General features: G+C 34.9%; 1 protein-coding gene across 1 annotated transcript in view; it reads right to left on the reverse strand.

Moving 5' to 3' along the window:
* LOC117925662 (L-arabinokinase-like) overlaps positions 1-26,065 on the reverse strand; it is a 102,402-nt gene extending 76,337 nt beyond the window's left edge. The window contains exons 1-9 of the mRNA XM_034844727.1: positions 25,895-26,065; positions 25,377-25,484; positions 25,104-25,172; positions 24,836-24,919; positions 24,566-24,642; positions 23,255-23,321; positions 21,256-21,313; positions 16,929-16,996; positions 16,780-16,842 (exon numbers count right to left, since the gene is read on the reverse strand). Coding sequence (XP_034700618.1) covers positions 16,780-16,842; positions 16,929-16,996; positions 21,256-21,313; positions 23,255-23,321; positions 24,566-24,642; positions 24,836-24,919; positions 25,104-25,172; positions 25,377-25,484; positions 25,895-25,990 — 690 coding nt within the window. The 5' untranslated portion in view covers positions 25,991-26,065. The remainder of the gene's footprint in view (positions 1-16,779; positions 16,843-16,928; positions 16,997-21,255; positions 21,314-23,254; positions 23,322-24,565; positions 24,643-24,835; positions 24,920-25,103; positions 25,173-25,376; positions 25,485-25,894) is intronic.
* Between the last annotated feature and the right edge of the window lie 1,801 nt (positions 26,066-27,866).

Below are 27,866 nucleotides of genomic sequence, written 5' to 3' on the forward strand. Positions count from 1 at the left end.
CTATAAGGCAAAGCTAACAACTATACCTAGCCAACCCCAAGGAGAGTTGGTGGACCTTTAGAAAGAGGGGTTACAACATGACTCATTGGCTAAGAGTCTAATCATCTTAGTTGATGAGAAGAAGACTAAGCAGTTTTGAGTATAGGATGACCTACACTACACCAAAGGGAAGCAACTCTACGTGCCTAAGTGGGACAACTTGGGGAAGAACTTAATCAAGGAGTACTATGAAACTAAGTGGGTTGGGCACCCTAAATAGCACCACGCATAGGGCACTACTAGAGTTGGCATAATACTGGCCTTAGATGCGGGATAAGTTCAGGCCTATTTTAAGACTTGTCTTGTGTGTTTACAAGATAAGGTGTAGCAACAATTGCCTAGAGGCCTATTGGAACCACTACCCACACCAGAGTGCCTATGGGAGAGCATCTTAGAGGGACATGGTTCCATCATTGTGGTAGGGAATAAGTTCTTTAAGTATGCAACCTTTATAGCAGCCCTTGTAGATTGCACTACGGAAGAGACGGTAGGGCTATTCTTGAAGCATGTAGTCGAGTATTAGGGGTTGCCTAAACACATTATCAATGATGGTGACTCACACTTCATTGGAAAGTTTTGGATGAAGTTCTCCAAGATGATGAAATCTGACCTTCACTTCTCTATTAGCTTTCACGCATGGATAAATGGACAAATGAAAGGTTGAACACTTTGTTAGAGCTATACTTGAGGCACTTTGTGAGTGCCAATAAGAGGGATTGGGTTAAGTTGTTGGATGTGGCCTAATTCTCCTACAATCTACCAAGGAGAAAGGCAACTAACAAGAGCTCGCTCAAGCAAGCTACAGGATAGCAACCATTAACTCCTCACACCTTGGTGATGGGCTATAGGAGAAGGAGTTCAATGCCATTCAAGTTTGCTAAGGGGGTGGCAAGAGCTTGCTTGTACTTGGATAAGGTTGCTAAAAAGATGAAGAAGTGAGCTAACAAGAAAAGGCAACACACTGAGTATCAAGTTGGATACTTGATGCTTGTCAAGTTACTTCCTCAATAGTTCAAGTCCTTAAGGCCAATACATAAAATCTTTGTGAGGCAATATGAAGGCCATTTTCTTATTATTGGGAAAGTCAGCAAGGTGTCTTATCAGGTGGTGTTACCTCCAAGGTTGAAGATTCATCAAGTCTTCTATGCAAGCAACTTAGAAGCCTTATCATGAAGACAAGGATGGCCTAAGCCGCAGAGTGTCAAAAAGGGTGCTAATAGCTGTCATAACCTTGTATAACAAGGAAGCAAAGCACATCATTGCAGATTGAGTCATCAAGAGAAGAAGTGTCCCTCTTATGACAAAATACTTGGTTAAATGGAAGAGACTAATAGAAAGCAAGGTTAGTTGGGAGCCTACAAAAGCTCTATGGCAATTCTAGAAGCAAATTGAAAGGTTTTGAGTTGAAAAGGATGATGAGGAGGACATTTACAACATTTGTGGGAAAAAGTGTCACAATCTACCCATTATGATCCTTCACTTAAGCTTATATAAGGGAGAAGAAAGCTTCTAAAACTCTTGAAGACATCCACACATCTCTACAAATGAATAGGAGAAGATAGAGTGGTGTAGAGATTTCTAAAGAATTCCAAAGATCTCTTGTACATACCTTATACATAGAATTTGTTTAAGGAAGTCTAAATTATTCTTGTAACAACACGCTCCTAACCGTGTAGATATTCTTCTATTTGAGTCCAAAAGGACCTCAAGATTTTAAAACGTGTCTACATAGTTAAGAGAAGCCTATATATATGACGTTAGAAACTTTTTCCCCTATTCGATGTGGGATATCACAATCGCCCCCTATGTAGATACAACGTTTTTGTTGTGTTCCATAGGTTTGTAAGACCAAATAGACAGATACCCTTCATGGGGCCTAAACAAACTCCCACACCAAGGTTGGGGATTGACTTTGTTACCATGTGTAACAACCTACTTTCGACTGTGCAAATATTATCGATTTGGAGCCCCCAAAAGGTCCTCACAACTTTAAAATGTGTTTATACAATTAAGAGAAACCCATGCATGTATAGCATTAGGAATTTTTTCCCTTGTACAATGTGAGATATCACAATTCTAGACTAGTGAGGAACCTTTAAGGGTTCCAAAGAGTTCTTAGGGTGCCCATAAATAGAGGATGACCTTCTTTGCCTAAGACACCAAGCACTTGAGAGCTTTGAAGCATTGTAAAGTGTTCTAGTGGAATACAAGTTTCTATTCTTCAAGTGTTGCTTTCTTTGTGCATCCTAACTTCTAAGTCAAAACTTTGCTTAGCGTCGTGAACTAAGTTGATGTAAGGCTAACTTAGCAACTTCAAGAGACTTGAGTATTCTAAGTGTTGCATATAAACTTAGGAAACACCTTAGTTCGTGACAATAAGCTATCTTTGGTTGTGTATGTGACAATTAGGTCAGCTTCTCAACAAACCATTGATATCGTCCTTTCTTTTATAGGAATTCCTTGAGTTATAGCTCTATGGTTCTGGTTCTGCTCAAGTGGAGTATCAATTGGTTTGCATCCCATCATTTTTGTCTCCTTAAGCAAGTCTTAAACATATTTTCTCTGTGAAACAAGTATTCCCTTACTTGATCTTGCAACTTCGATGCTAAGGAAATACCTTAAACAACCTAAGTCCTTAATTTCAAACTCTCCAGCTAAGAGACTCTTTAATATCTTCATTTAAGCTAGAACATCGCCAATGAGTATAATGTTATGCATATAAACTATGAGCATTGTGATCTTCTTTTGAGATGAGATCTTGATAAATTGAGTATGACCTCCTTAGCATTGACAATATCCAAACTTTTGTAGAGACTTTGTGAACCTCTTAAACCAAGCTCATGGCAACTGTTTTAAATCGTACTAAGATTTTTTTAATTTGCAAACCTTTCCTCCTTGCACACTATCTTCAAAACCAAGAGGAAAGTCTATGTACACTTCTTCTTCCAAATTACCATGTGGATATACATTTTGACATCTAACTATTGTAATAACCATTTAAGGTTTGCTACCAAAGATAGAAGCACCCTTATTGTGTTCATCTTTGCAACTATTGCAAAAGTTTCTTGGAAATCTATACCATATGTGTGTAACGCTTGGCCAAAAGCCTTACCTTATGCCTTTCAATGGAGTTCTTTGATTTATATTTAATAGTAAACACCCACTTAGTGTCAATTGTTTTCTTCTCTTTTCGCAATTCCACGACTTCTCAAGTGTTATTTTTGTACAATTTCACTTCTTGCATTTAGGATTTGCCATAGCCTTTTGTACATTCTTGGGAATAGTTTTTTAAGGCAAGCTAGTGGTGAAAGATTTATAAGCATAATTTAATCGATGTAGGGAGATGAAATTAGAAACGGGATGCTTGATGCAATCTCTTACCCTTTTTCTAAGAGTAATGAGGACATCAAGATTAGTATCAAGTTTTGGGTTGGAATGAAGAGATTAAGACTCACCTAATTTTGGATTAGATGATTGATCATGAGAGAAAGAGAGAAGTGCTTTAGTTTTATCCCATTATCTTCTTGAATACACTTGTAGTTCAAGGCTCCTTTCTTGTTGTCTAGGTTTTGAAAGAAAAGGGGTACAAGTAGTGTTGTCAATTTACCCATTTGACTTTGCATTCTAACTCTCAATTTTTTTTAGTTGGAATCCTAGTCTCATGTAAAATGAGAGGAACAAAAATCTTTTCAGCTTGAGTCTTAGTCTCATGTAGAATGACATGAAATGGAAACATCCAGGTTTGATCTTCTCAGTAAATTTTCTCCCCTTGGAGATCAGTATTGGAGAAATAGGTTTGATCTCCCCAAAAAATCACATCCAAAGACATAAACTTCCTTTTTCTAAGGGGATGATAACATTTGTATCCCTTTTAAGTAGGAGAATACCTTAAGAAAAGACACTTAAGAGCTCTAAGATCTAGTTTAGACCTATCTCTTGAATGAACATGTACAAACACAACAAAACCAAAGACACCAAGAGGAATAGATCCTAAGAGATTGAAGTGTGGAAAAGAAACTCTTTAGAGTGTCAATAGGTGTACTTGGTGCTAAGACCTTTGATGGCATTTGATTTATTAAGTACTCAATAACTAGAATAGGATCTCCTCAAAAGTGTTTTGGAACATTCCTTGAGAACTTCGAGGCATGGACAACTTCCAATAAGTACCTATTCTTCCTCTCATCCACTTCATTTTGTTGAGGAGTTTTGGCATAATATGTGTGATGAATGATCCCATATTCAAGAAAATAGGACCCAAACACTTTATTGATGTATTCTCCACCATTATGTGAAAGAATTTGAAGATAAACACGAAACTAGGTTTTGATCATTTGATGTAAACTTATGAAAATAGACACAACCTTAGACTTGTCTTTAAGAAGATAAATCTAAGTGACCCACGCACAATCATCAATAAATGTGACGGACCAATTGAATCCTCCTAAAGAAGTAACCCAAGAGGGTGCACACAACTTTTGGCATAGGAAAGGGTACATGATAACTTTTTGCAAGCTCACAACTTTCACACTTGAATTTAGGCAGGTTTGGAGTAGAACGTAACTCAAGATAAAAATTTGTCGATGATAAGAAACTTGAATACCCATGTCTATGATGTTGTATCCAAATTTCTTTTTCTTGTTTTCCACAAATTTCACCAAGAAAGGCTTGAGCAAATTTTCTTTCTTTTGGATCTAAGAAGTATAACCCCTTTTGCTCTCTTCAACATTACTAATCGTCCTCACTATAGTTAGGTCCTAAAAAACACAATTTTTAGGATAGAATGTGACAAAACAATTCAAATACTTGATTATCTTGTTAATTGACAATGAATTGTGTTAAAACATTGAGTTTTGTTTATTTGTTGGTAATTTTGGTCGTAGAAGTCTTTTTAGATAGCAACTTGCTCTCCATCGAAAATCAAAGGTGGTTGTTCATCCAACCGGGAAGTCATAGGTACATCTAAAGAGGTTTAACATGTGGCATATTAGGCCCTTTGAGGTATAAAAAGGTTCGGTATCATTTTTATACTTAAAATGTTTTAAAAAGATTTTTTAAAAGTAGGGGTCGCTCAAGCAATTAAGCCTCCTCAAGAGGTAAGGCCCATTCAAGCATACTGCTCAAGCGGTCATGATAGTCCTGTCGAGTTTAGAAACGAATTTTGGATGAATTTCACTCAAACTCTAATTTGAAAACTTAAGATACTGAAACTCTTTGGGTTTTTGCCTATAAATACCTCTCTTATAACCCCTTACGAGTTAGAGATCACATATTATTTTGAGAGGGTTTCATTAAGGAGATTGTTTTAGATCTCCTAGAGAGAGAGCCTAAAGTGCCACATCATTTTTGATCTCTCATTCAAGGATTTGATTTTTGAATCATGGGTTGAAGACCTTAATCCATTCGGAGTAGCTGAAGAATCTACTAGGGAGCAATAGGAAGTTGTTGTGTCACGGACATGAATCAAGTTGTAGGTGCTGGAGAGTAAGTCTTTAGGATAAAGTGGCAAGGTAAATCTATATAAATTGATTTCGAATAGTGGATTTAAATTGGTAGGTCTTAGACCTTGTGGGTTTTTATCTCCATAGTTTGTGGGGTGTTTTTCACATAAAAATCTTGTATCTCATTACATGTTTTTTATTACTTATATACTGTTTGATGATATTGATAACCTTTTGATTGATTGGTTAGTTTGTTATTGAGGTTGTTAGGTTGGTTATCTTGAGAGTTATGATAGTTATACCAATAATCAATTATTGTTATCCCTAACTTCTCTCAGTATATCTTTTGAATACTAATAATTATATTATTTTATCCTTAACCAATCATAGAATATTTCTAAAAGCTAAAAATTAGTTTTTTTATATATATATATCTAAAGATTTTAGGTATAACCCATTTATTTATTTGGAATACCCTTTGGGTGTTCCCTATTAGACTTTCGACAGTTTTTGAATTGGTATCAAAACGGGATAAAAGATCGATTCTTTATCCTATTAATTAAAAATCAAAATTTTATTAATCATATAGGATAAAAATTAAATTTTTATTGATCCTGTAAGTCCGATATGGAACAATAAAAAAGTTTTGCTCCTTTAAATAGTCCAGCCTACTTTGAGGGGAATAATTATTTCCATTGGAAAACACGAATGATGTTTTTCCTCAAAATGCAAGGCAAAAGGGTATGGAACTCAATTGAATATGGTTGGAGACCACCATTTATCCTTGATGCTCAAGGAAGATCAACAGGTGAACTTAAACCTAAAAACGAATGAGACAAAGCTGACAATGAAGGTAGTGAAGCCAATACTAAGGCTTTATTTAGTATTTTTAACAGAGTTTGTCCAGATGAGCTTTGCAGGATTGCAAATTGCAAACGTGCAAAGGAACCATGAGATATGCTTCAAGTCACTCATGAAGGTAAGTCTATTGTACAGATTTATAAATTGTTAATGCTTACTACTAAGTTTGAGAATATTAAGATGCATGAAAATCAAACTTTTTCTTCCTTTTATTTTGAATTAAACGATGTTGTTAATTCCTCGTTTAATGTTGGAAAACCTATTCTAGATTTAAAAGTTGTTAGGAAAATATTGAGATCTCTTCCAAAGGGATTTAGACCTAAAGTACCTGCCATAGAGGAGAATAAGGACATCGATTCCATGAGAGTTGATGAACTTGTAGGCTCCATTTAAACATATGAGATGACCCTATTTATTTTCCAAAAGCCTAAAGACTTTGCCTTTAAGGTTTCTGAGAATGAGGAGAAAGATATTGAAATGTTAAATGATATAACTGGGGATGAATTGACCCATATGGCTAAAAAGATTAAAAGGGTCATGAAATTCAATTAAAGGTTCTACAAGAACCAAGAATGTGGAAAAGGAAAAAGACCTAATGAACAATCATCCAATAAGAAAGGAAAGATTCCTCCAAAGGTAAGAAAGTTAGATGCTTTAACTATGGAGGTTTGGGACATTATGCTTATGATTGTCCTAGTTCTAAAGATATTAAAAAGTCTATGCAAGCAACATGGAGTGACACAAACTCTGAAGAAAGTGCTTCCACAACCTCTCAAGATGCAAGGTATGATCCCAATGACTTGTTAGCATTTATTGCATCTGTGGAATCTGTGCATGATAGTAATTGTGATAGTGATAGTGATAGTGATGATGATGAGTTTACTAATGAACAAAGGGCTGAATTCTTGAATAATCTTGTTGTTGAGCATGAAAGACTAATTAAGAGTTATATGAAAGATCATGATATTCTTGAAGCTCATAAAAACAAGATTGATATGCTTAATGTTGAAAAGACTAATTTGCTTGAGAAAATTAGATTTCTTGAATCTGAGCATCATTCTCTCTTTGAGAAGAATAATGCTCTCTCTTAAGAGATCAAGAATAATAAGCCTTCTTCATCTGTGAATGAAAATTTTCATCCTGGAACTAAAGTGCTTAACAAAATACTTGATAAATGCAAAACACATGGTAATAAAAGACTAAGGCATCCTAGCTTCTCTTATCTAAAAAGACTATTTCCCCCATTATTTCAAAATAAAGATCTAAATTTATTTCAGTGTGAGATATGTCAATCAGCCGAGCATACATGAGTTGCATATCCCATCCGACCTTATAGAATGTCAAAACAGTTTTCAATGATTCATAATGACATTTGGGGACCTTCAAAAGTAAATAATATCATAAGGGCTAGATGGTTTATCATTTTTATTGATGATCATACAGGTCTATGTTGGGTTTTCCTACTTAGGGAAAAATCTGATGTTGAGTACACCTTCCAATTTTTTCACCAAATGATCAAAACCCACATACAAATTCTACACACAGATAATGGTCGTGAATACTTTAACTCTATCCTTAGGACCTACCCTAAGAATAATGGAATTGTTCAAAGCACTTGTGTTGGAACCCCACAACAGAATGGCATAATTGAACGAAAAAATAGACATTTATTAGAAGTTGCATGTGCCATAATGTTCACAAATAATGTCCTTAAGTTATTTTAGGGAGAAGCCATCCTCACTGCCTCTTATCTTATAAACCGTCTTCCATCTAGGGTTCTCCAATTTCAAGCTCCCTTACAAATCTTACTCCAAACCTATCCTCACACATGATTAATCTAAAATCTTCTCATAAAAACCTTTGGTTGCATTGTCTTTGCTCATGTCTCCACTAATACCAAGCTTGATCCCCGGGCCACAAAATGCCTTTTCCTTGGATATTCACCATGCCAAAAAGGATACAAGTGTTACTATCCTAAAACTAGAAAACTGTTTGTCACCATGGATGCTACTTTCTTTGAGGACCAGTCATACTATCCAAATCCTTCTCTTCAGGGGGAGAAATTGAGTGAAGATTGTCTTTGGGATTTCTCAACTATTCCTCTTCCAATCTCAACCGGGTCACCAAATCTATCCAAACCTCCAGCTGAGTCAATTATGCCACTAACAATTATGGAAAATACAGAAACAAAGCTAGGAACAGGAGAAGATCTGCCCATGCTTAATCACCAACCTGAGCTCCATGTTTATTCACGAAAGGCAAAGCATCAGGCTCCTCAGGAAGTACCTGTTGTCACACTCCAAGAGCACTGCCAACAAACTGAACCGGAAACAAATCCCAAGTGTGAAGGAGTCTCAGGTTTCCCGGGCAGTCAACAAGAAGATATGTTGCAACGACAAAATGACTTGGACTTGGACATGCTAATTGCAATCAGGAAAGGTATTAGATCATGTACGAAGTAACCAATATCCAAATATCTGTCCTACAACAACATATCTTCATCATATCGGGCTCTAAGTGAAAAAATTACAGCTGCAGAAGTTCCTACAAGCATTCATGAAGCTCTAAAAATTCCCAAGTGGAAAGTTGTAGTTATGGAAGAGATGCAAGCCTTAAAAAAGAATGATACTTGGGATATTGTGGAGCTACCAAAAGGGAAATATCCAGTGGGTTGCAAATGAGCGTTCACCATCAAGTATAAATCAGATGGCAACATAGAAAGATAGGCCAAAGGTTTTACCCAAACCTTTGGTGTGGATTACAATGAGACCTTTGCTCTAGTTGCTAAGCTCAATACCATTAGAGTACTGTTATCACTAGTTGCAAACCTTGATTGGCCACTTCGTTAGATGGACGTGAAAAATGCTTTCCTTAATGGGGAACTTGATGAGGAAGTGTATATGGACTTGCCCTCGGGATTTGATGGGGGTTATAAAGGTAGAAAAGTGTGTAGGTTGAAGAAATCTCTTTATGGACTGCAGCAGTCACCAAGTGCTTGCTTTGATCGCTTCACAAAGTCTATAAAAAAATATGGGTACAATTAGGGCCAGACAAATCATACATTATTCTTCAAGCACTCTCAAAATAGGAAAGTGGCTATTCTAATAGTATATGTAGATGATATTATACTTTCAAGAGATGACTTGGAGGAATTAGTGCGACTAAAAGGATTTTTAGTGCAAGATTTTGAGATCAAGGATCTAGGTCAACTACGGTACTTTTTAGGCATGGAAATGGCTAGAACAAAAAAAGGGATTTCTATATCCCAGAAGAAATGCATAGTTGAATTATTGAAGGAAACATGCATGCTTGGTTGCAAACCATCTGAGACACCTATAAAATGGAATGACAAGCTAAGAATGAAGGCAAGTAATCCAATAGATAGGGAAAGATACCAGAGATTGGTTGGAAAACTAATATATCTTGCTCACACAAGACGTGACATAGCTTTTGCAGTAAGTTTAGTTAGTCAGTATATGCATGACCTGTTTCAAGAACATCTAAATGTTGTGCATAAAATATTGAGACACTTGAAGACTACACCTAGAAAAGGAATATTCATTGGCAAAAATGAGAAGAGAGATGTGGAGGCTTATGCTGATGTAGACTGGGCAGGTTCTATTGATGATAGAAAGTCAACAATAGGATACTGCACTTTTGTATGGGGAATTGTCACATGGAGGAGCAAGAAGCAGAATGTTATGGCCCGGAGTAGTACCAAAGCTGAATATAGAGCACTAACACAAGGAACATGTGAGCTGATCCCCCTTCAAAGACTATTGGAAGAACTTAAGATACCAAGTGAGAAACCTATGAAGCTTTTTTGTAATAACAAAGTTGCGATTAGCATTGCCTACAACCCAGCTCACCATGACCGCACAAAGCATGTAGAGGTGGATAAGCATTTCATCAAGGAAAAGATTGAAAATGGAGTGATCTGCATGACTTATGTACCAACCACGCAACAAATAGGAGATATACTCACCAACAGATTGTCCAGACAAAGTTTTGAAGATTTGGTAGACAAGATGGGAATGATAGATATCTATTCACCAACTTGAGGGGGATTGTTGAAAGGTTACGTCTCTCTAGTTAGTTTAAATTTGTGTTACTTAATAAAATATCATATCAGATTTGTTTGTTAGGCAACTATCTTATCTGATCAAGTTGTTTATTTTTTAATTTATTTTTTTGTTCATAGATTTCAGATCAGCCAAGAGGTTATCTCTAGCTTCTGTCCTACATGTGTTCTAACTCTATAAATCAGAGTTTGATGCAGTGGAAAATAGGTTGAATAAAAAATTATATTTTTTTAACTCAATAGGTTGGAATTTTTTTTTTAATCAGTAAACGAGAATAGTATTAAAAAGCACTAAAAAGGACACACCAAAGTACACACGATGTACCTTCAGGAAAGTTTTGCCCTTTGGCATCAAGTTATCTTGAATATCTATGGGACACACTCCAATGGATGGATGCCAACAATATAGTCAAATGATCACATTGTTACCCTTAAAAGGTCATTGCACATATTCTCCAAATTTTTTCTATACACACCCACTTTGCAATGGGTGATGGGACCAAAATTCGTTTTTGGGAAGAGTTGTGGTGGGGGGACCAACCATTATGCTCACAATTTCCAAGACTTTTAGAGTCACCACAACTAAAAACCTTTCCATTTCAGCCATATTGAGTAATGATACTTCTACGCCTTGGGATCTTATCTTTCGCCGCAATCTAACAGATGTGGAGATTGAGGATCCTGAAAAACTAATGTCTTTACTTTCCCATGTTCATTTGACTCCTTCTTAGATGCAAAAGCTTGGGTTCTATTCTCTTCAAGAGGTTTCTCAGTAAAATATTTTCTTTTAGTCTTATTCAATTTCTTAGATTCTACTCCTTTCTACCTAGCTCATTTTTTGTGGAAATCAAGAGTACCCTCTAAGGTCATGGTTTTCGCCTGGTTAGTGGCACATAAGAAGATAAATACCAATGACATGCTACAGTTGAGAAGACCTTTCAAAGCCCTTAGCCCTGATTGGTGCATTCTTTGTAGGAGTAGTAGTGAGATGGTTGATCATCTCTTCTTACATTGTTTGATTACTTTGGGATTGTGGCATAGGATTTTCTCATAGGCGGGGATGGTGTGGGTTCAACTAGACATTATTCGTGATATGATGGTGATTTCTTTCAAGTTTTTTGGAAACACTATTAGAGGGAAGACTATTTGAAGGATCGAATGTCTCTCTTTATTGTGGATTATGTGGAGAGAGAGGAGCGCTAGGATCTTTGAGGACACTTGGAAGACGCCAGAGATGATGTGGGATGCATTTCATTTCTTTGTTTCTTTTTGGACTTATTGTATAGACATTTTTAAACCTTATCCTTTGAGTGTAATTCAACTTAGTTGGTTGTCGATTTGCACCCCTTAAGGTAGGGTTTCTAGGGCCAGGAGTTGTCACACCTATATAGGCTTTTGTAGGTTTTGTATAGCTTCTTATATAGAGGAGGTTTACTTAACTCTTTTTTATTTGGTCTGTACTTCATGAGTAGAATTTCTCATCCTTCTCATGTTTGATTTTTTCTTATTTATTACATATGTTTGTTTCTAATTAAAAAATAAAATAAAATTACACATGATGTATACAACAACTGCTAAAAAGCGCCAAAAAAAGGAAAAGAAAACAAAAAATTACTCCCTTCCTTAAACCGACCCCAACCAATTAATGATATCAACTATGAACATTAATCTTTCACCTATAAACAACTTGATCCAAGTTAACAAGTTACACAAAAACAAGAATTTCAACCTTTGGATAGAAAGTTACACATTCTTAAAAGATCTTCTATTTCTCTCTTTCCAAAAGAGAGAATTTCCAATATTCAATAATCAACCACCCAAGTTGGCAAAATTTCCAACTAGCAGATTTTCTAACACTCCCCCTCAAGCTAATGAATAAATATTTCTCATTTCCAGTTTGCTTAAGATAGTTTGAAACAGCTAAGTAGGAAGCCCTTTTGTTAGAATATCAACCAACTGACCCTCTACAGGAAATATAAGGAGTACAAATCAACCCATTTTCAAGTTGTCCACTTCCTTGTGCTTAGTTCGATCATGTTGCATTGGATTGTTTGCAATGTTGATGGCTAACTTGCTGTCATAGTAGAGTTTCATTGGTTTTTCCCATTTGATTCCAAGGTCACTTAGTATTATCTTGATCCAAAGAAGCTCACAGACTCCATGTGCCATAGCCTTGAATTTCACTTCTGCACTAGACCTTGCTACCATCGATTGCTTCTTTCTTCTCTAGGTTACTAAGTTTCGTCCTAAAACGTATAATACCCTAATGTTGATCTTCAATCTATTATCAACCTAGTCCAACTAGCATCCATTTATGCTTCTAAGATTAGACTCCCTCCCTTTTTAAAATGAATGCCTTGTCCAGGTCAAGACTTTAGGTACTTTAGCACTCTAAATACTGCTTCCATGTGCACTTCTCCAGGATTATGCATAAATTGACTTACCACACCCACTACATGGGCTATGTCAAGCTTTGTGTGACCTAAGTATATCAATTTCCCCACTAAGCGTTGATATCTTTCTTTATTCACCGAAGTGCTTCATTTTCCTTCATTTAGCTTATGAGATTGTTCTATTGGTTTGCAACCACCCATTCATGTCTCCTTCAGTAGATCTAGAATGTACTTCTATTGTGAGATTGTAATTCCTTCATTAGAGTGTACAACTTCAATCCCTAGGAAGCATTTGAGTTTCCCTAGGTCTTTGATTTCAAATTCCATAGCTAGTTGCCTTTTCAACTTTTCCATTTTTGCAGGATCATTTCTTGTCAAGATTGTGTCATCAACATATACAATAAAGGGTTGTTACCTTGTTCATTTTTGTTGTTTGAAGAATACAGTATGATCCCCTTGAGTCTGGTAGTATCTTATACTTTTCATTACCTTTGTAAATCTTCCAAATCAGGCTCTAGGTGATTGTTTAAGTCTATAAAGAGCATTCTTGAGCCTGCATACTTTGCCTTTTTCAAATTTTTCTTCCAACCTCAGTGACACTTCCATATGGGCTTCCTCTTTTAAGTCTCCATGTAGAAAGGCATTCTTGATATCTAGTTGTTGCAATGGCCAATCAAGATTAGTAGCTAAGGATAATAGAATCCAAATAGTATTTATCTTTTCCATAGGTGCCAAGGATTCATGGTAATTGTTAGATAATGTATAGTTATTTAGGTTATTTACTTTTCCTTTTCCTTTTCTTTCCTTACTGTATTGTGGGTCCCACTAGCATGTATATATATACCCAAGTCCAATGCGTATTCTTTACAGTTTTTCAATAACAATAATTAGGGATTCTCCCTTTTTTTCTCTCTCTCTTCACAGTAATCAATTCCATGAGTTTGAGTTTACCCTTTTGCCATTAGTCCCCGAGTTACCCAGATTTGAATCCTATATGCAAAGTTCATAGGAGGATCTTCAAGTGCCACTCAAGGTCTATTCAAGGAGGAAGCAACTAGCCCCAGAAACTCCACATGTCCCAGTCATTCAACTAGAAAAAAGGTACTAATTATATTGATCTTAATGCACAAAAAAAGGGGCAATGATTTCCTTAGCCTTAATGATCTTGATTTGCCTATTGCCCTTAGGAAAGAAAAAAGACAATGTACTCAACACCCTTTGAGTTGTTTCCCTTGAAAAATTATCACCTTCTTACCAACCTTTGTTTGAAAACTAAATTCTATAAGGACACCAAAAACTATCCAAGAGGCACTTATTGAAAGACACTCTAATGATCTCTAATAGATACCTATTTTTATGCTCGACTATCCCATTTTGTTGGGGAGTATCATTCAAAGGAATAATGAATGATTCCTTTCATTTGGAGATAAGGTGTAAAGTATTGATTAAAGTACTCTCTTCCATTGTTTGACCTCATTCCTAGGAATTTTTAGCATGTTATCAAAAATGGGGAAGATTGTGCTAACCTTAGATTTTTGTTTCATGAGATATACCCAAGTAAACTGAGTGCAATCATCAACAAATAAAACAAACAGCCTACCCTAGAAATGCTATGAACTTTAGTAGGTCTCCAAACATCCATATGGATCAAACTAAAAGGAATAAAACTTCTCTTGTTAATTAAAGAAAAAGATACACGGTGATGTTTAGCATACTCACAAACATCACAATGGAAGTTTTGAACATTTAGTTTTTCAAACATATTAGGAAATATTTTTTTCAACAATAAAAAGGTGGATGACCAAGATGAAAATGGGATAACCAAACTTGTTCCTTGGCTGGAGTATGATGTTCTGATAAATAGGTATGAGGAGTAAGACATGTAGTGCCACTTTCAGCTTCAAGGAGAAACAATCCCCCTTCTTCTCTAGCATGCCCAATCACTTTCCCTATAAAAAGGTCTTGAAAAGAACATTCAGATTGTGTAAAGTTGACTGAGCAATTTAGGTCCTTAGTAATTTGAGGAATAGACAACAAATTTACTGATAATTTTGGAACATGTAAGGCATTTTCTAATGTTAAAGAAGATGTTAAGAAGACATCTCCTTGACCAGCTATAGTTACTAAGGTACCATCAACAATTTTAATCTTTTGATTTACCAAACATGGAATGTATCTAGAAAAGACTTTTGAAGAATTGGTCATATGGTCTGAAAGCCCTCAATCAATGATCTAAGGGCTAGAAAACTGAATTTTAGAGGCACTTAAGGAGAAGGAATACTTACCTGTTTGAGCAAAATGACTATGTCCCTCAGGTTTTCCTATCTTGGAAATAAATCGTTTAAGTTTGTTAATTTCCTCCTTGTTGAGCTCCATTTCTTGGCCAAAGCTTTCTTTATGCTGTTTTTCTCCAATTTCAGTAAGATTGACTTGTAATTTATAGCCAGAATTAACCCCTTTACCCCCATTCCCCTTAAAGAAATTTAAGGGCTTACTATAGAGCTTCCAACATGTCTCCCTTGCATGCCTATTTTCTTGCAATAGCTGCACCATAAAGACTCTTTCTCACTTGTTTTCTTACCTTCATTTCTACCAGAGTTTGCAACATTAACCGTAACACTCCCTTCATTTTCACCTAGTTTTGAGATGGCTAAAGCAAATCTACTCATGGTGCTTCCCTTTTCTAACATTATATTTTCCTTCTTTCTTCTCTAACGATTGCAAAGGCTTCATTTAGAGATGGTAGTGGCTCTTTCCCAAGAATTTGCACCCTTACTTGATCCAATTCCACATTCAAACCTATTAAGAAATCATACACCCTCTCTCGTTCAATGAACTCTTGATGTATTGTTGCAGCTATGCTGCACTGCATTCTTAAATTCTGATATTGATCAAGTCCAAGCCAAAGACTTTTAATAACATTGCAGTACTCAGTTATGGAAAGAATACTTTGTTTGGTGCTGTGAATCCTTGTCTTTAGTTCAAACATTTGGGTTGCATCCCTTACCTTAGAATAGGTATGATACACAGACTCCCAAATTTCCTTGGCTCTTGAGAGGAACATGCATGTGCGGCTTATCTCTGGTTGCATAGAGTTCCAAAGCCATGACATGATTTGAGAGTCTTCTTCATCCCACATGACAAACCATGGATCATCTTTGCCCACCACAGGTCCAATGAGATGGCTTAACTTCTCTTTTCCCTTAATATAAGTCTTTATCAATTGTGAACACTCTAAATAATTTCTACCATTAAGTTTAAAGGATCCCACTATATTTTAGAATTCAGTGAGTGGTGTTGATTGTTGAATTGTGGCTTGGCTCGATATTGAAGGATCAACCTTTGAATTTTTTGACATTATGAGGTGAAGAAGGGATATGGAGCTCATAAAAAAAATAGGTACATTGAAGGCCTAATCTGAAGCGACAGTTTCTAACAGAAGTTAAAGAAAATTAATTGATGAGATATGTTCTGGAAAAAAATTCATGGCAATGAAGGCAAAGGACACTGAGAATGCTAGTGATTAGACAGAAAATTCTAGCTCTAATAACATGTTTTCAGTCAAATCTAGAAGCCTGTGTGAAATGCTTTCTGCTGCGTTTATTGTATAGGATTACATATGAATTTATACAGAATAATTGTATAAAAATACCCTAAGAAATAATGCCTATGATTATGCTATAAAATAAGTGAAGAATGCTAAGAAACGAAAAAATCCTAGAAGATTCAATGTAAAACTATACAATAGTTACAGCTCAGATGGGCTGGAAAAATATTCAATAGTCTGCCACCCACATTAGCAGAATTTCAAATTGGCAGATTTTCCAACAATAAGAATAGGTTTAACTGAATTCCATTAAATGTTGGATGTTCTATGATAAGAATGAGGTTTAACTGAATTATTTTGGAAGTAAAGTTGGCCCAATCTCATTATTTTAACAAGACAAATTTATCGTATAAATCTTACCTGGCCACCAAAGTTGAAAATAACTAGCTTTACACCATCTGCAATTCCAAGCTCTTTCCTGACCTGCACCATAAGAAGATTACTACAGGAGTACACAGCAAATTAATCCATGCTAATGAATAACTTTATAGATGTCCTGTAAACCACACCTCAGCTCTAGATTTATGCAACCTCCTTACAACAAGTGGTACATCAATAACATCACGAAAAGCAGGCACTGCAAAGTCAACAAGTATATCTCAAAAAACTCGCCAGAAAAGATATCCTAACCAAGTATATCAATACAAAAGGGCCCACATAAAAAGGAATCAAAGACTGAATTCAACAAAGTCTTTTCTCAACCCTAGGGATTAGCAACAAAAAAAAAAAGTGAAAACAAAATAAAAATAAAAAAGGTAAGTGTTGAGCTATAAATAGAATAGGAGAATTTTTTTTCCTATTATGTTAGTTTCCTATTTCTGTAAATAGATAGTTTTATGATTTAGAAATAAGTTAGTTTAGGAATAAGTTAGTTTCCTATTATGTCTCTTGTTTCCTATTTCTTCTCTTGTAATCTCCTATATAAACCGTGTGTATAGTCAATCTAATAGAAAGAGAAATTATTTTTCATCCCATATTTCGTGTCATGGCATCAGAGTTGTAGGTTTTTAAGACCTGGGCATCATTCTGGCCTTCATCGCCATTTTTCTGGCCTTCATAGCTGGATTTTTTTTTATTCACGTGTTCTTTTACCAGCCTTCATTGCTGTTGATTTTTTTGTTTCGCGATCTGCCTTAATTCCAAGAGATCAGGTTTTTTCGTGGAAGATGTTGGAAAATTCAGGTACACCTTCATTCTCTTTTTGCATAAATGCCTCACATAGGGTTTATGATGACTCTTGGATAATAGACTCTGGTGCCACAGACCATATGACCTCCAAATCTCAACTTTTCAATACCTATACCCCAAGCCCAAGTAACAAGAAAATTGTAGTGGCCAATGACTCTTTAGTTACCGTTGTAGGTTTCGGAGACATATACATCACACCTACCCTTATTCTTAAAAATGTCCTCCATGTACCAAAATTGTCGGCCAAACTTGTTTCCATTCAAAAGCTTACCCATGATCTTAAATATTATGCTATTTTTTTCCCTTCTTATTGCGTTCTTCAAGAACAAGGCTCAGGGAGGAGGATTGGACTTGCTAAGGAAATGAGCGGTCTTTACCACCTTGAATCATCTCAGAAAACTAGCAATAATTTGTCGTTGTCTCTTCTCAGTTCCTCAAATAAAGATACCATTTGGTTGTATCACCTACGTCTAGGTCATCCATCTTTTAGGGTTTTAAAGGTCATGTTTTCTCATTTGTTCCAAGGATTAGATATTTCTGAGTTTCATTGCGAAACTTGTGAATTGGCAAAACATACTTGTGTATCTTTTCCTATTAGCAATAAAAGAAGTTCTCATCCTTTTCATTTGATTCATAGTGACATATGGGGTCCTTCGACTATACCTAATGTTTCTGGGGCTCGTTGGTTTGTATCCTTAATTGATGACTGCACTCGGGTTACATGGATCTTTCTTCTTAAACAAAAATCTAATGTTAGCATTGTTATACCTAATTTCCACTCAATGGTTCAAAACCAATTTGGGTTTAAAATAAAAAGCTTTAGGAAAGACAATGCTAGAGATTACTTCAACCAGATTTTGTCACCCTATTTTCAATCACAGGGCATTCTCCATGACTCATCATGTGTTAACACATCCCAACAAAATGGGGTAGCCGAGAGGAAAAATGGGCATTTACTCAACACAACCCAAGCCTTACTCTTTCAAGGGAATGTTCCTAATTCCTATTGGGGGGAAGCTGTTCTTACTACCACATACATGATAAATAGAATTCCCTCACAAGTATTAGACAACAAAAGCCCCGTCGAGATACTTAAGAGTTTCTATCCATACTTCAGAACCTCAAATGGGCTCACTCATAGGGTATTTGGGTGCATTGCATTTGTTCATGTCCACAGCCAACATAGAGACAAGCTAGACCCCCGAGCCATAAAATGTGTCTTCCTTGGTTACTCATCCATTCAAAAAGGATACAAGTGTTACAATCCCTCAGCTAGAAAATTTTACATCTCTGCAGATGTCACCTTCACAGAAAATAAACCTTTTTTCCACAAGTGCTCTCTTCAAGGGGAGATTACAATGATGGAAGATAGTCCTTATGAGTCCTTTGAACCTCTTGATTTTCCTCATGTCTCAACCCATGGTGATGAAGAACCTGTGTCATCCTCTATTCCAGCCAGTGTCACTCACAATTTTCCACGGTTTCCTAAGGTGTATTCAAAGGAAAAGGTCATTCTAGAACAAAAGCAGGTTCAAGAATCCAACTTAGACCTTAGGAATGAAATCACGGTAAGATCAGACCCACCTTTACATACACAACCTGGTGAAACTTCCACTGACTCAACAGACAACCTAGACCTAGACCTTCCCATTGCTGTCAGAAAAGGCACCAGAGAATGCACTAATCGACCACTTTATCCACTATCACATTATGTGTCTCTTAAGCACCTATCACCAGCCCACAAGAATTTTATTGTGAGTCTAAACACCACTATCATTCCTAACACTGTTTCTAAGACATTGACAAAAAGGGAATGGAAGAATGTTATGAGAGAGGAGATGAGTGCATTAGAAAAGAATAAAACATGGGAGATTGTTGAACGACTGAAAGGGAAAAACATTGTTGATTGCAAGTGGATTTTCACATTGAAATATAAGGCTGATGGATCTCTAGAGAGACATAAAGCAAGATTGGTAGCCAAAGGGTACACTCAAACTTATGGAGTTGATTATCAGGAGACTTTTGCTCCAGTTGCAAAAATGAATACTGTAAGAATCCTGTTGTCACTGGCTGCCCATTACAATTGGCAACTCCTACAGTATGATGTTAAGAATGCATTTCTTCATGATGATTTAGATGAAGAGATTTACATGAACATCTCACCAGGATTTGAGGAAAACACAGGTAACACGGTGTGTAAGCTAAAGAAGGCCCTGTATGGGCTAAAACAATCTCCCAGGGCTCGGTTTGGGAGATTTGCAAAATTCATGAAAGAGCTTGGGTACAAACAAAGCCAAGGTGACCACACTCTCTTCATTAAGCACTCAGCTATAGGGGGAGTAACTGCTCTTCTAGTCTATGTTGACGACATCATAGTGACTGGAAATGATGAGAGAGAAAATCATGAAGTGAAGCAGAGATTAGCAACAGAGTTTGAGATAAAGGAACTAGGGAAACTGAAGTATTTCCTTGGTATTGAGGTGGCATATTCCACACAAGGGATCTTCATCTCTCAACAAAAGTATGTGACTGATTTATTGGCAGAAACAGGGAAGATTGGGTGTAAACCAGTCTCTACCCCAATGGATCCAAACCAAAAGTTGGGAGAAGCTAAAGAGGAACCAATGGTGGATAAAAAAATGTACCAGAGGCTGGTTGGTAGACTCATATACCTTGCTCACACTCGGCCAGACATCGCCCACTCGGTGAGCGTGATTAGTCAATTCATGCATGATCCAAGAGAACCTCATCTTCAAGCTGCTTACAGGGTGCTACATTACTTGAAAGGCAACCCCAGGAAAGGAATTTTGTTCAAGAAGAATAATACTCTTGCTCTAGAAGCATACACCGATGCTAACTATGTAGGTTCCCTAGTGGATCGAAAATCAACTACAGGGTATTGTACTTTTCTTGGAGGTAATCTGGTAACATGGAGAAGTAAAAAACAGAATGTGGTAGTAAGGTCGTCTGCAAAATCAGAGTTTAGGGCCATTGCTCAAGGGTTGTGTGAACTACTTTGGCTGAAGATTATTCTAGATGGTTTGAGAATCAAGTGGGATGGTCCTATGAAGCTCTATTGTGACAACAAGTCAACTATCAATATTGCTCATAACCCTATACAACACAATAGGACAAAACATATTGAGATTGATAGACATTTCATCAAAGAAAAATTAGAGGAAGGAGTAGTGCGTATGTCCTATGTTCCATCAGAACATTAATTAGCTGATATTCTAACAAAAGGGCTGAACAGTTCAATGTTTCACGATCTTGTATTCAAGCTGGGAATGAAAGACATCTATTCCTTAGCTTGAGGGGAAGTGTTGAGCTATAAATAGAATAGGAGAATTTTTTTTTCCTATTATGTTAGTTTCCTATTTCTGTAAATAGATAGGTTTATTAGTTTTCTATTTCTGTAAATAGATAGTTTTATGATTTAGAAATAAGTTAGTTTAGGAATAAGTTAGTTTCCTATTATGTCTCTTGTTTCCTATTTCTTCTCTTGTAATCTCCTATATAAACCATGTGTATAGTCAATCTAATAGAGAGAGAACTTATTATTTTTCATCCCATATTTCGTGTCAGTAAGGAAAAAAAAAGAAAAAGAAAATAGAAACGAAGTCAAAAAATGTGATCAAGCCAACATACTTGGACAGTATCCTGGGAGACGAATTAGGAACTTGCAATGAGAATAATCCTGAGCAATCTGCATAAATAATTGAAAATCAACTAAATTTAGAATGTAGGAATAAAATTTGATTCGTATAGTAAAGTAAAAGAAGTAGTATAATCTGACCAGGAAGTGTCAATGCTATTTACTAAGTAAATAAAGAGATCCTCTCTTGTCCATGTTTTGCTGGTCTCATGAGTAAATTATTAGACCTTTTTTACTTTTCTAATCACTTATAGACCCCTTTTCTCTCACCAATTCTGATCATTCCATATTCTATATTCTCACTCAACATCCTATTGCATTCCACTTAACATTTTATGAGTTGTACTTTCCACAACCATGCACATAGGAATCTTCCTCTATCATTCCACTTCTTATCATTTCATGTGTTATATACTCTCTACAACCATGCAAGTAACACGTCTTCATCAAGTATATGATGAAAGACATGAGAAGAAAAGTATAACACTCAATTTTGCATGATGAAATGTTTCTGACAATGAGAAGATATGTATGTAATCAATATTACATACATATTTTCAGAAACTGTTTAAGAGACTTCCAATGCATAAGCAAAAACCTCATAACATTGAAAATAGAAGTCTTCAGTCATGTCTATATCATTGTGATTAGTAGAAAACGTGAACAATACATCATTAGTTTATTATTTTAAACATCAACATAAAAATTATGTAAAACATAAAAGTATATAACATCTTGATGACTGTAACAAATAATCATATTCCCAAGCGATAAAATGATTTTGAATATTCCAGTTGGTTTGTCTTTACATAGTTCTTTACCTAAAGTCATCATAAAATTCTAATTTTGGAGAAAAAAAAATGAAGGCAAAACATAAAAATGAAAGCAGAGTTAAAAGAGATAAATTTCATCAAAATAGTAAAGTAATAGTATCAAAGCCATACGAAGTGGTTACATAAAAGTATATAACATCTTGATGACTATAACAAATAATCATATTCCCAAGCCATAAAATGATTTTGCATATTCCAGTTGGTTTGTCTTTATATAGTTCTTTACCTAAAATCATAATAAAATTCTAATTTTGGAAAAAAAAAATGAAGGCAAAACATAAAAATGAAAGCGCAGTTAAAAGAGATAAATTTCATCGAAATAGTAAAGCAATAGTATCAAAGCCATAGGAAGTGGTAACCATCAACATGCCTCTAATTATCACATGTTCCATAAAAGGAACATTTGGTACCTGTTAAGTTTATTCAACTCAACAATGCCTCAATCCTAACTAGTTCTAAGTTGAATGAATTCCTTTTTGTCATTTGGTTCTATTTTGAGAAATACCCCTCTATTAAATCCTTGGTGATCTGTATTCATGTTACTTCTTATGATCTCTATCCATAGCTTTACTGTTGATACACATTACAAGAATCAATTAATCTATGCAATCAGATTAAACATAAAGAAATACAACAAGAAACATTCATTCAAAAATAACTTTAAATGGAATAGCTTTTCCTTTATGAAAACTCTTTAAAAATCCCTCAAGTTCATAAAAATTTGCCTCTGTTATTTAGTTTTGAGAATATTTTTCAACTATGAAAGAGACAATAAATGACTAATGAGTAGGGTAAAGCATGAGGAATAACAAGTGTTTTCAATATTTACACTTCATTAGGGTAAAGCAGAAGGAATAAGTAGTAGCAAACAACCATAGAACAAGGATTCCCCAATGTCTATATGGCTGATTCACTCAAACATTGTAATGACTGGCTATTTAACACCTTATTTGGTTAGTATGGAAAAAGGAAAGCAACTAAGGAATAGGTGGGAAGCCCAAAAACAGCAAATCTAAAAGGAAGAAGATATTATGATCATTACAAGAAAAATTACTTGGAAAGGTTTGATAATCCAAGTTAATGCAAATGTATAGAGTGAATGTTGAACCACAACCTCATCATCCATGTAAGAAGGGAACAGATATAACTTATAAGTCACCTGCCAAACAATTGAACGGTGGTCATATCCAGCAGCCATCACATACTCTGCATAAATAAAGTCCCAACTGCCAAAGTTGAAAGTAGAGGAGAATCAGTAAATGATTGAGGAAAAATTTCCAACAAAACTCTAAACTTTAACAATCCTTAGAATTTAAATATAAATTTATCAACTGCCAACACCATGGAGAGCATTAGAGAGAGGGCTAGAAAGGGAGAGAGACAAAGAGAGAGAGAGAGAGAGAGGGAGGGAGGAAGGAGGTGAGAGAAATGGAGGGAGAGAGAGAGAGAGGAGAGAGGGCGAGAGAAATGGAGGGAGAGAAAGAGGAGACAGGGAGAGGGAGAGGGAGAGGGAGAGATCAAACTGATAACAAGATAAATTATCACATTTTAAGGCATGAAATGAATTTATCAGACTTTCTAAGATTTTGGAATCTCTTTGTATATCATGCTAACTTTACTTTCAATTTGCATGAGACATTATTAGATTTTGTAATCATACAATAATAGTAAATAACATGCCTCTTACACTATGGCTGCATGAAGCATAAATATTATTCTGGTCAAGGCAAGATTGCTTATTTTCCTGAAACTCAATGAGTTCTCACTATACATTGTTACTCCCAAAATTGATTCAGCATTCAGAAAAATAAATGTTAATGCTTACTATAATTCCTTGCACTCTTACTTGATTATAGGCATTTGCTGTTTGGCTTCTTATATATCTAAACATTTTGGTGATGACATAGCCTAAAGCTTTAAACGAAGTTTGAGGCTATGACCCTCCAAATTCCCTTGACTGAGATACAGAATCTCCTGCCTACGCACCCATACTAAGTATATATTTATCTTTTGATTCATGTTTGTGTTACTTGTGTAAATATGTTCATTCTAACATTTCCCTAGTTTCAATATCTCCAGTTTTATTAACATTTGGGAGTGTTCCTACTTTGTTTTGGACAAGGTAATTGAGCACATTCTAATATATAAGAAATTACATCGCTATGTGTATCCTTCTCAATTTTAGCATTTGCTTTTACCTTCATAAATTGTTCGGATTCTTCTTCACTATTAACTAAGCGATCATAGGTGAAATATTACTTTGAAAGAATCAATGACAGGTTTCAAGAAAATTTTTGAAAATCATGATCTTCTTCCAATGTAAGTTATAATATGTAATGCAAAGTTAATGATCAGAAATTGAATTCTTTGAAAATTGCAAGGCCTATTTTCATTTTAATATCCAAGACTAGTTAGGAAATAGCAAAGAGTATAGGGGTTCAGTCACATGTGTACCAGACTAACAAGTTACCTGAAGTTGCTGACACAAACAGAGCTAATTCCAGCATTTGCAGCTGCTTGGCACACAACAGGAACAACATCTGAGACCTGTTTCCACAAAAAAAAAAAAAACTAGTGTCACCAAAAGGCCATTCTTACTAACTGGGAAGAAAGAAGATAATAAATCCTACAGGAACTTCTATGTATATCACAATATTTTACTTCATTAAGATATGATCCTTAATAAGATAGAAGTGCTAGAGCAAAAGAAAAGAAAAATTGATTGTGAGGATTCAAGTACCACTAAGTCCGCCTCGATAGACTTCAGCCACTCAGCTTCTGTTGCCAAAATAGAGGCCCGAGGTAATACAGCAGTTTTGGAATACTAAATTAAGCAAAATGAGAAAACATGAATCATTCCAGAAGACCACGAGGAAAAATGGAGTTAAGATGAACAAAAATAGTGCAATGGTTATGCAACTAATATATTGATATGGGCATGATTTCCACCATTCCATATGATTTTTACTGATAACATTTGCTATTCTACTCTATAACTTAGACCTTACCATTTCCAAGGAGGCAAGAGGGTCAACTGTAAGAGCATCTGCTTGAACAGCTCCACAGTCCAACAATACCTGTTCTTCCATGAAGTACATCAAGACACAGTTTCAGGCTTAAAAAAATATAATATGGATATTTGATATGTCATGCACCTCATTTAAGGCTATGGAAAGTAGTGACATTAAAAATGATTCAGAGGACAAAAAGAATGAATTCATTTCTATGTCAACATAGGTTAGGCCTTTAGCAACACTAAATTAGAATTAAAATTTATGGACCTTGCGGATGAAAAGTCTAGGTGACTGTATCTCTGATGTAAAAACAAAGTCAGGGGCAGCAGTAACCACATGAACATCGTGCCCGGCTACAATGAGATGACGAACAACCTGTGCATCATAACCAACCATCTCAATTCACAACTGCCCAAAGAATGAGATCATTAATTGAACACTAATATTCCCAAAAAGAAATTTCTGACTACCACCCCATGACAAAATTGAATTGAATTGAATGAATTTTTAGGTCGGACATCACATAAAACCCCAAATCATCATCACTGACATTGTGATCATACCCAAATCAAACTGGGTTTCAATCAAAATTTCTTCAGACGACCAAAATAAAAATAAATAAATAAATAATAAAAATAAAATAAAAACACATATCAGAATACCATGGTCATTAGCATTCCACTCACTCACTCATCAACTTCCTTGCATCCAAAATTCACTCAATAAAGCAAAGAAAGCATCATTCGCATCAAAAACAAAAAATGAGTTTTTGCAAACAATCATACCTCGACAACGCGAGTAGCGTGGCCGAAGCCATGACCAGTTACGTAGTAGGCGAAGACCAGACGGTCGCCTTTCTTCTTCATCATCGCCATAAACATAGAAACCCAGAAAATGCCTTACCAATTTCTATACAATCCACTGTACAACATATCTAATATAAATGATAAAATGGATTTGAGCTTATCGTGTAAGCATTTAAGAGTTTGGGACGTTATAGGAAACTGGTTTTTTCACCTTCCACAGAACGGCCTTTTGGACCCATCTCATATTTTATTTTATTTTTGGTTTTCTTTTTTCCTTTTTATTTTCTTTTTTTTTTTTTACCATATCTTGGAATTAATGTTGCAAAAAATGAAAATAGGATATTATCATTATATTTGGAATTATTAATTATTAGGAGACAAACCCTCTTTCTTACTCTCATCAATTTGACTTACTAAATGGCGGGAAAATTAGAGTCCCGTAATAATTTTAAAAAACATTTTTTGAAAAATGTTTTATAAAATAAAAGTTTATTTAGAAATTTAAAATATTTTTAATATTTTTAAATATGTTTTAAAAATTATTTTTATATTTAATATTTTATTTTTAATCATTTTGCATGTTTGTAAAATTATTTTTTAAAACAACTCATAGAAAAAAATAAAAAATAATTTTTAGTTGTTAAACATATTTTTCTAATTCTTGTTCTGAAGAATATAAAACTGTTTTAAAAAAACGGTTGTCAAACAACCCTTTATTAATTAACAAATATAAAAAATCACATTGATTTTATTATTTAATTTGTTAAATTATTATTATTATTATTATTTTAAAATCATTTGAAGGATCTTGTAAATAATTACATAGAAATTAGATGGTTAATAATATCCTGTCATGTTGATTTCCTTGGTGGTTGATGGCAAGGAGATAATTGATTGGAATATCATTTAATAATTAAGATGACATACATTTGGACAATTGTTGGATAAAAGCCTACGCAACGCATGACACACACCTTAACTTACAATTCATCAATACACCTTATCCATCATTGAAATAACCTCCTATCCATCCCTATAAAAATTACTTTTATTTATTTATTTTTTTTTCAAGGTTGTGATAATATAAATCGGGTTATTTAAGTCATTTCATATTCGATCAACGATGAGATATCATATTGGCATTTATTAAATACTTGTCATTACATATTTGATGAACAATGAGATATCATATTGGCTTTTATTAGGTATCAATATATAAATAGAAAGTATTAAAATATAATATAATTTTTACTTTAAATATTGAAAGATAATGTACATTCCATTTTATTTTTTATTCATTTTATAAACTAAATATAAGAATAATATTACATATCTTATTAGATATGTTACTTAATGATATCAACTATATTAGATTTAATATCCAAAAATATCATATCCTATTGGAAGTCATATCTTAAGATATGCATTTCATATCCAATGAGATATAATATATTAGAATATGTATATATATCCCACCAACCTGACATAATTTAAGAGTTTTATATATACTTCCTTTATGAACTTAAGTGATTTGAACCCCTTTAAGGGTTTAGATTACTTAATTTAGTTCACTGAGTTTTAATAACTCATGTTAGGTTTTCATCACTTAATCTAACTTATTGGGTTTTAATTACTTATGAATTTTAGTAACTTGAGTTGATTTTTAGGTCACTTAATTTAGCTCACTAAATTTTAATAACCCATTTTAAGTCTATATCACTTAATCTAGCTCACTAAGTTTTAATTATATAATAACAATAATAGGTCATATTGTAAAACATTGTACTCTTAGTCATGGTTTTAAAAATTGAACTGGATCGGCTGGTGGTCGTGGATTCGGTCCAGTCTGATCAATTGGCCTGAAAATAAGTTAAACTGGAATCAAACCGACGGTCCAATCGACGAACCGAACAAACCAACCAGTTCCATCCGAATTGGACGGTTCAATTAA

The sequence above is a fragment of the Vitis riparia genome, chromosome 11 (genome assembly GCF_004353265.1).
Source record: "Vitis riparia cultivar Riparia Gloire de Montpellier isolate 1030 chromosome 11, EGFV_Vit.rip_1.0, whole genome shotgun sequence".
Classification (NCBI taxonomy): domain Eukaryota; kingdom Viridiplantae; phylum Streptophyta; class Magnoliopsida; order Vitales; family Vitaceae; genus Vitis; species Vitis riparia.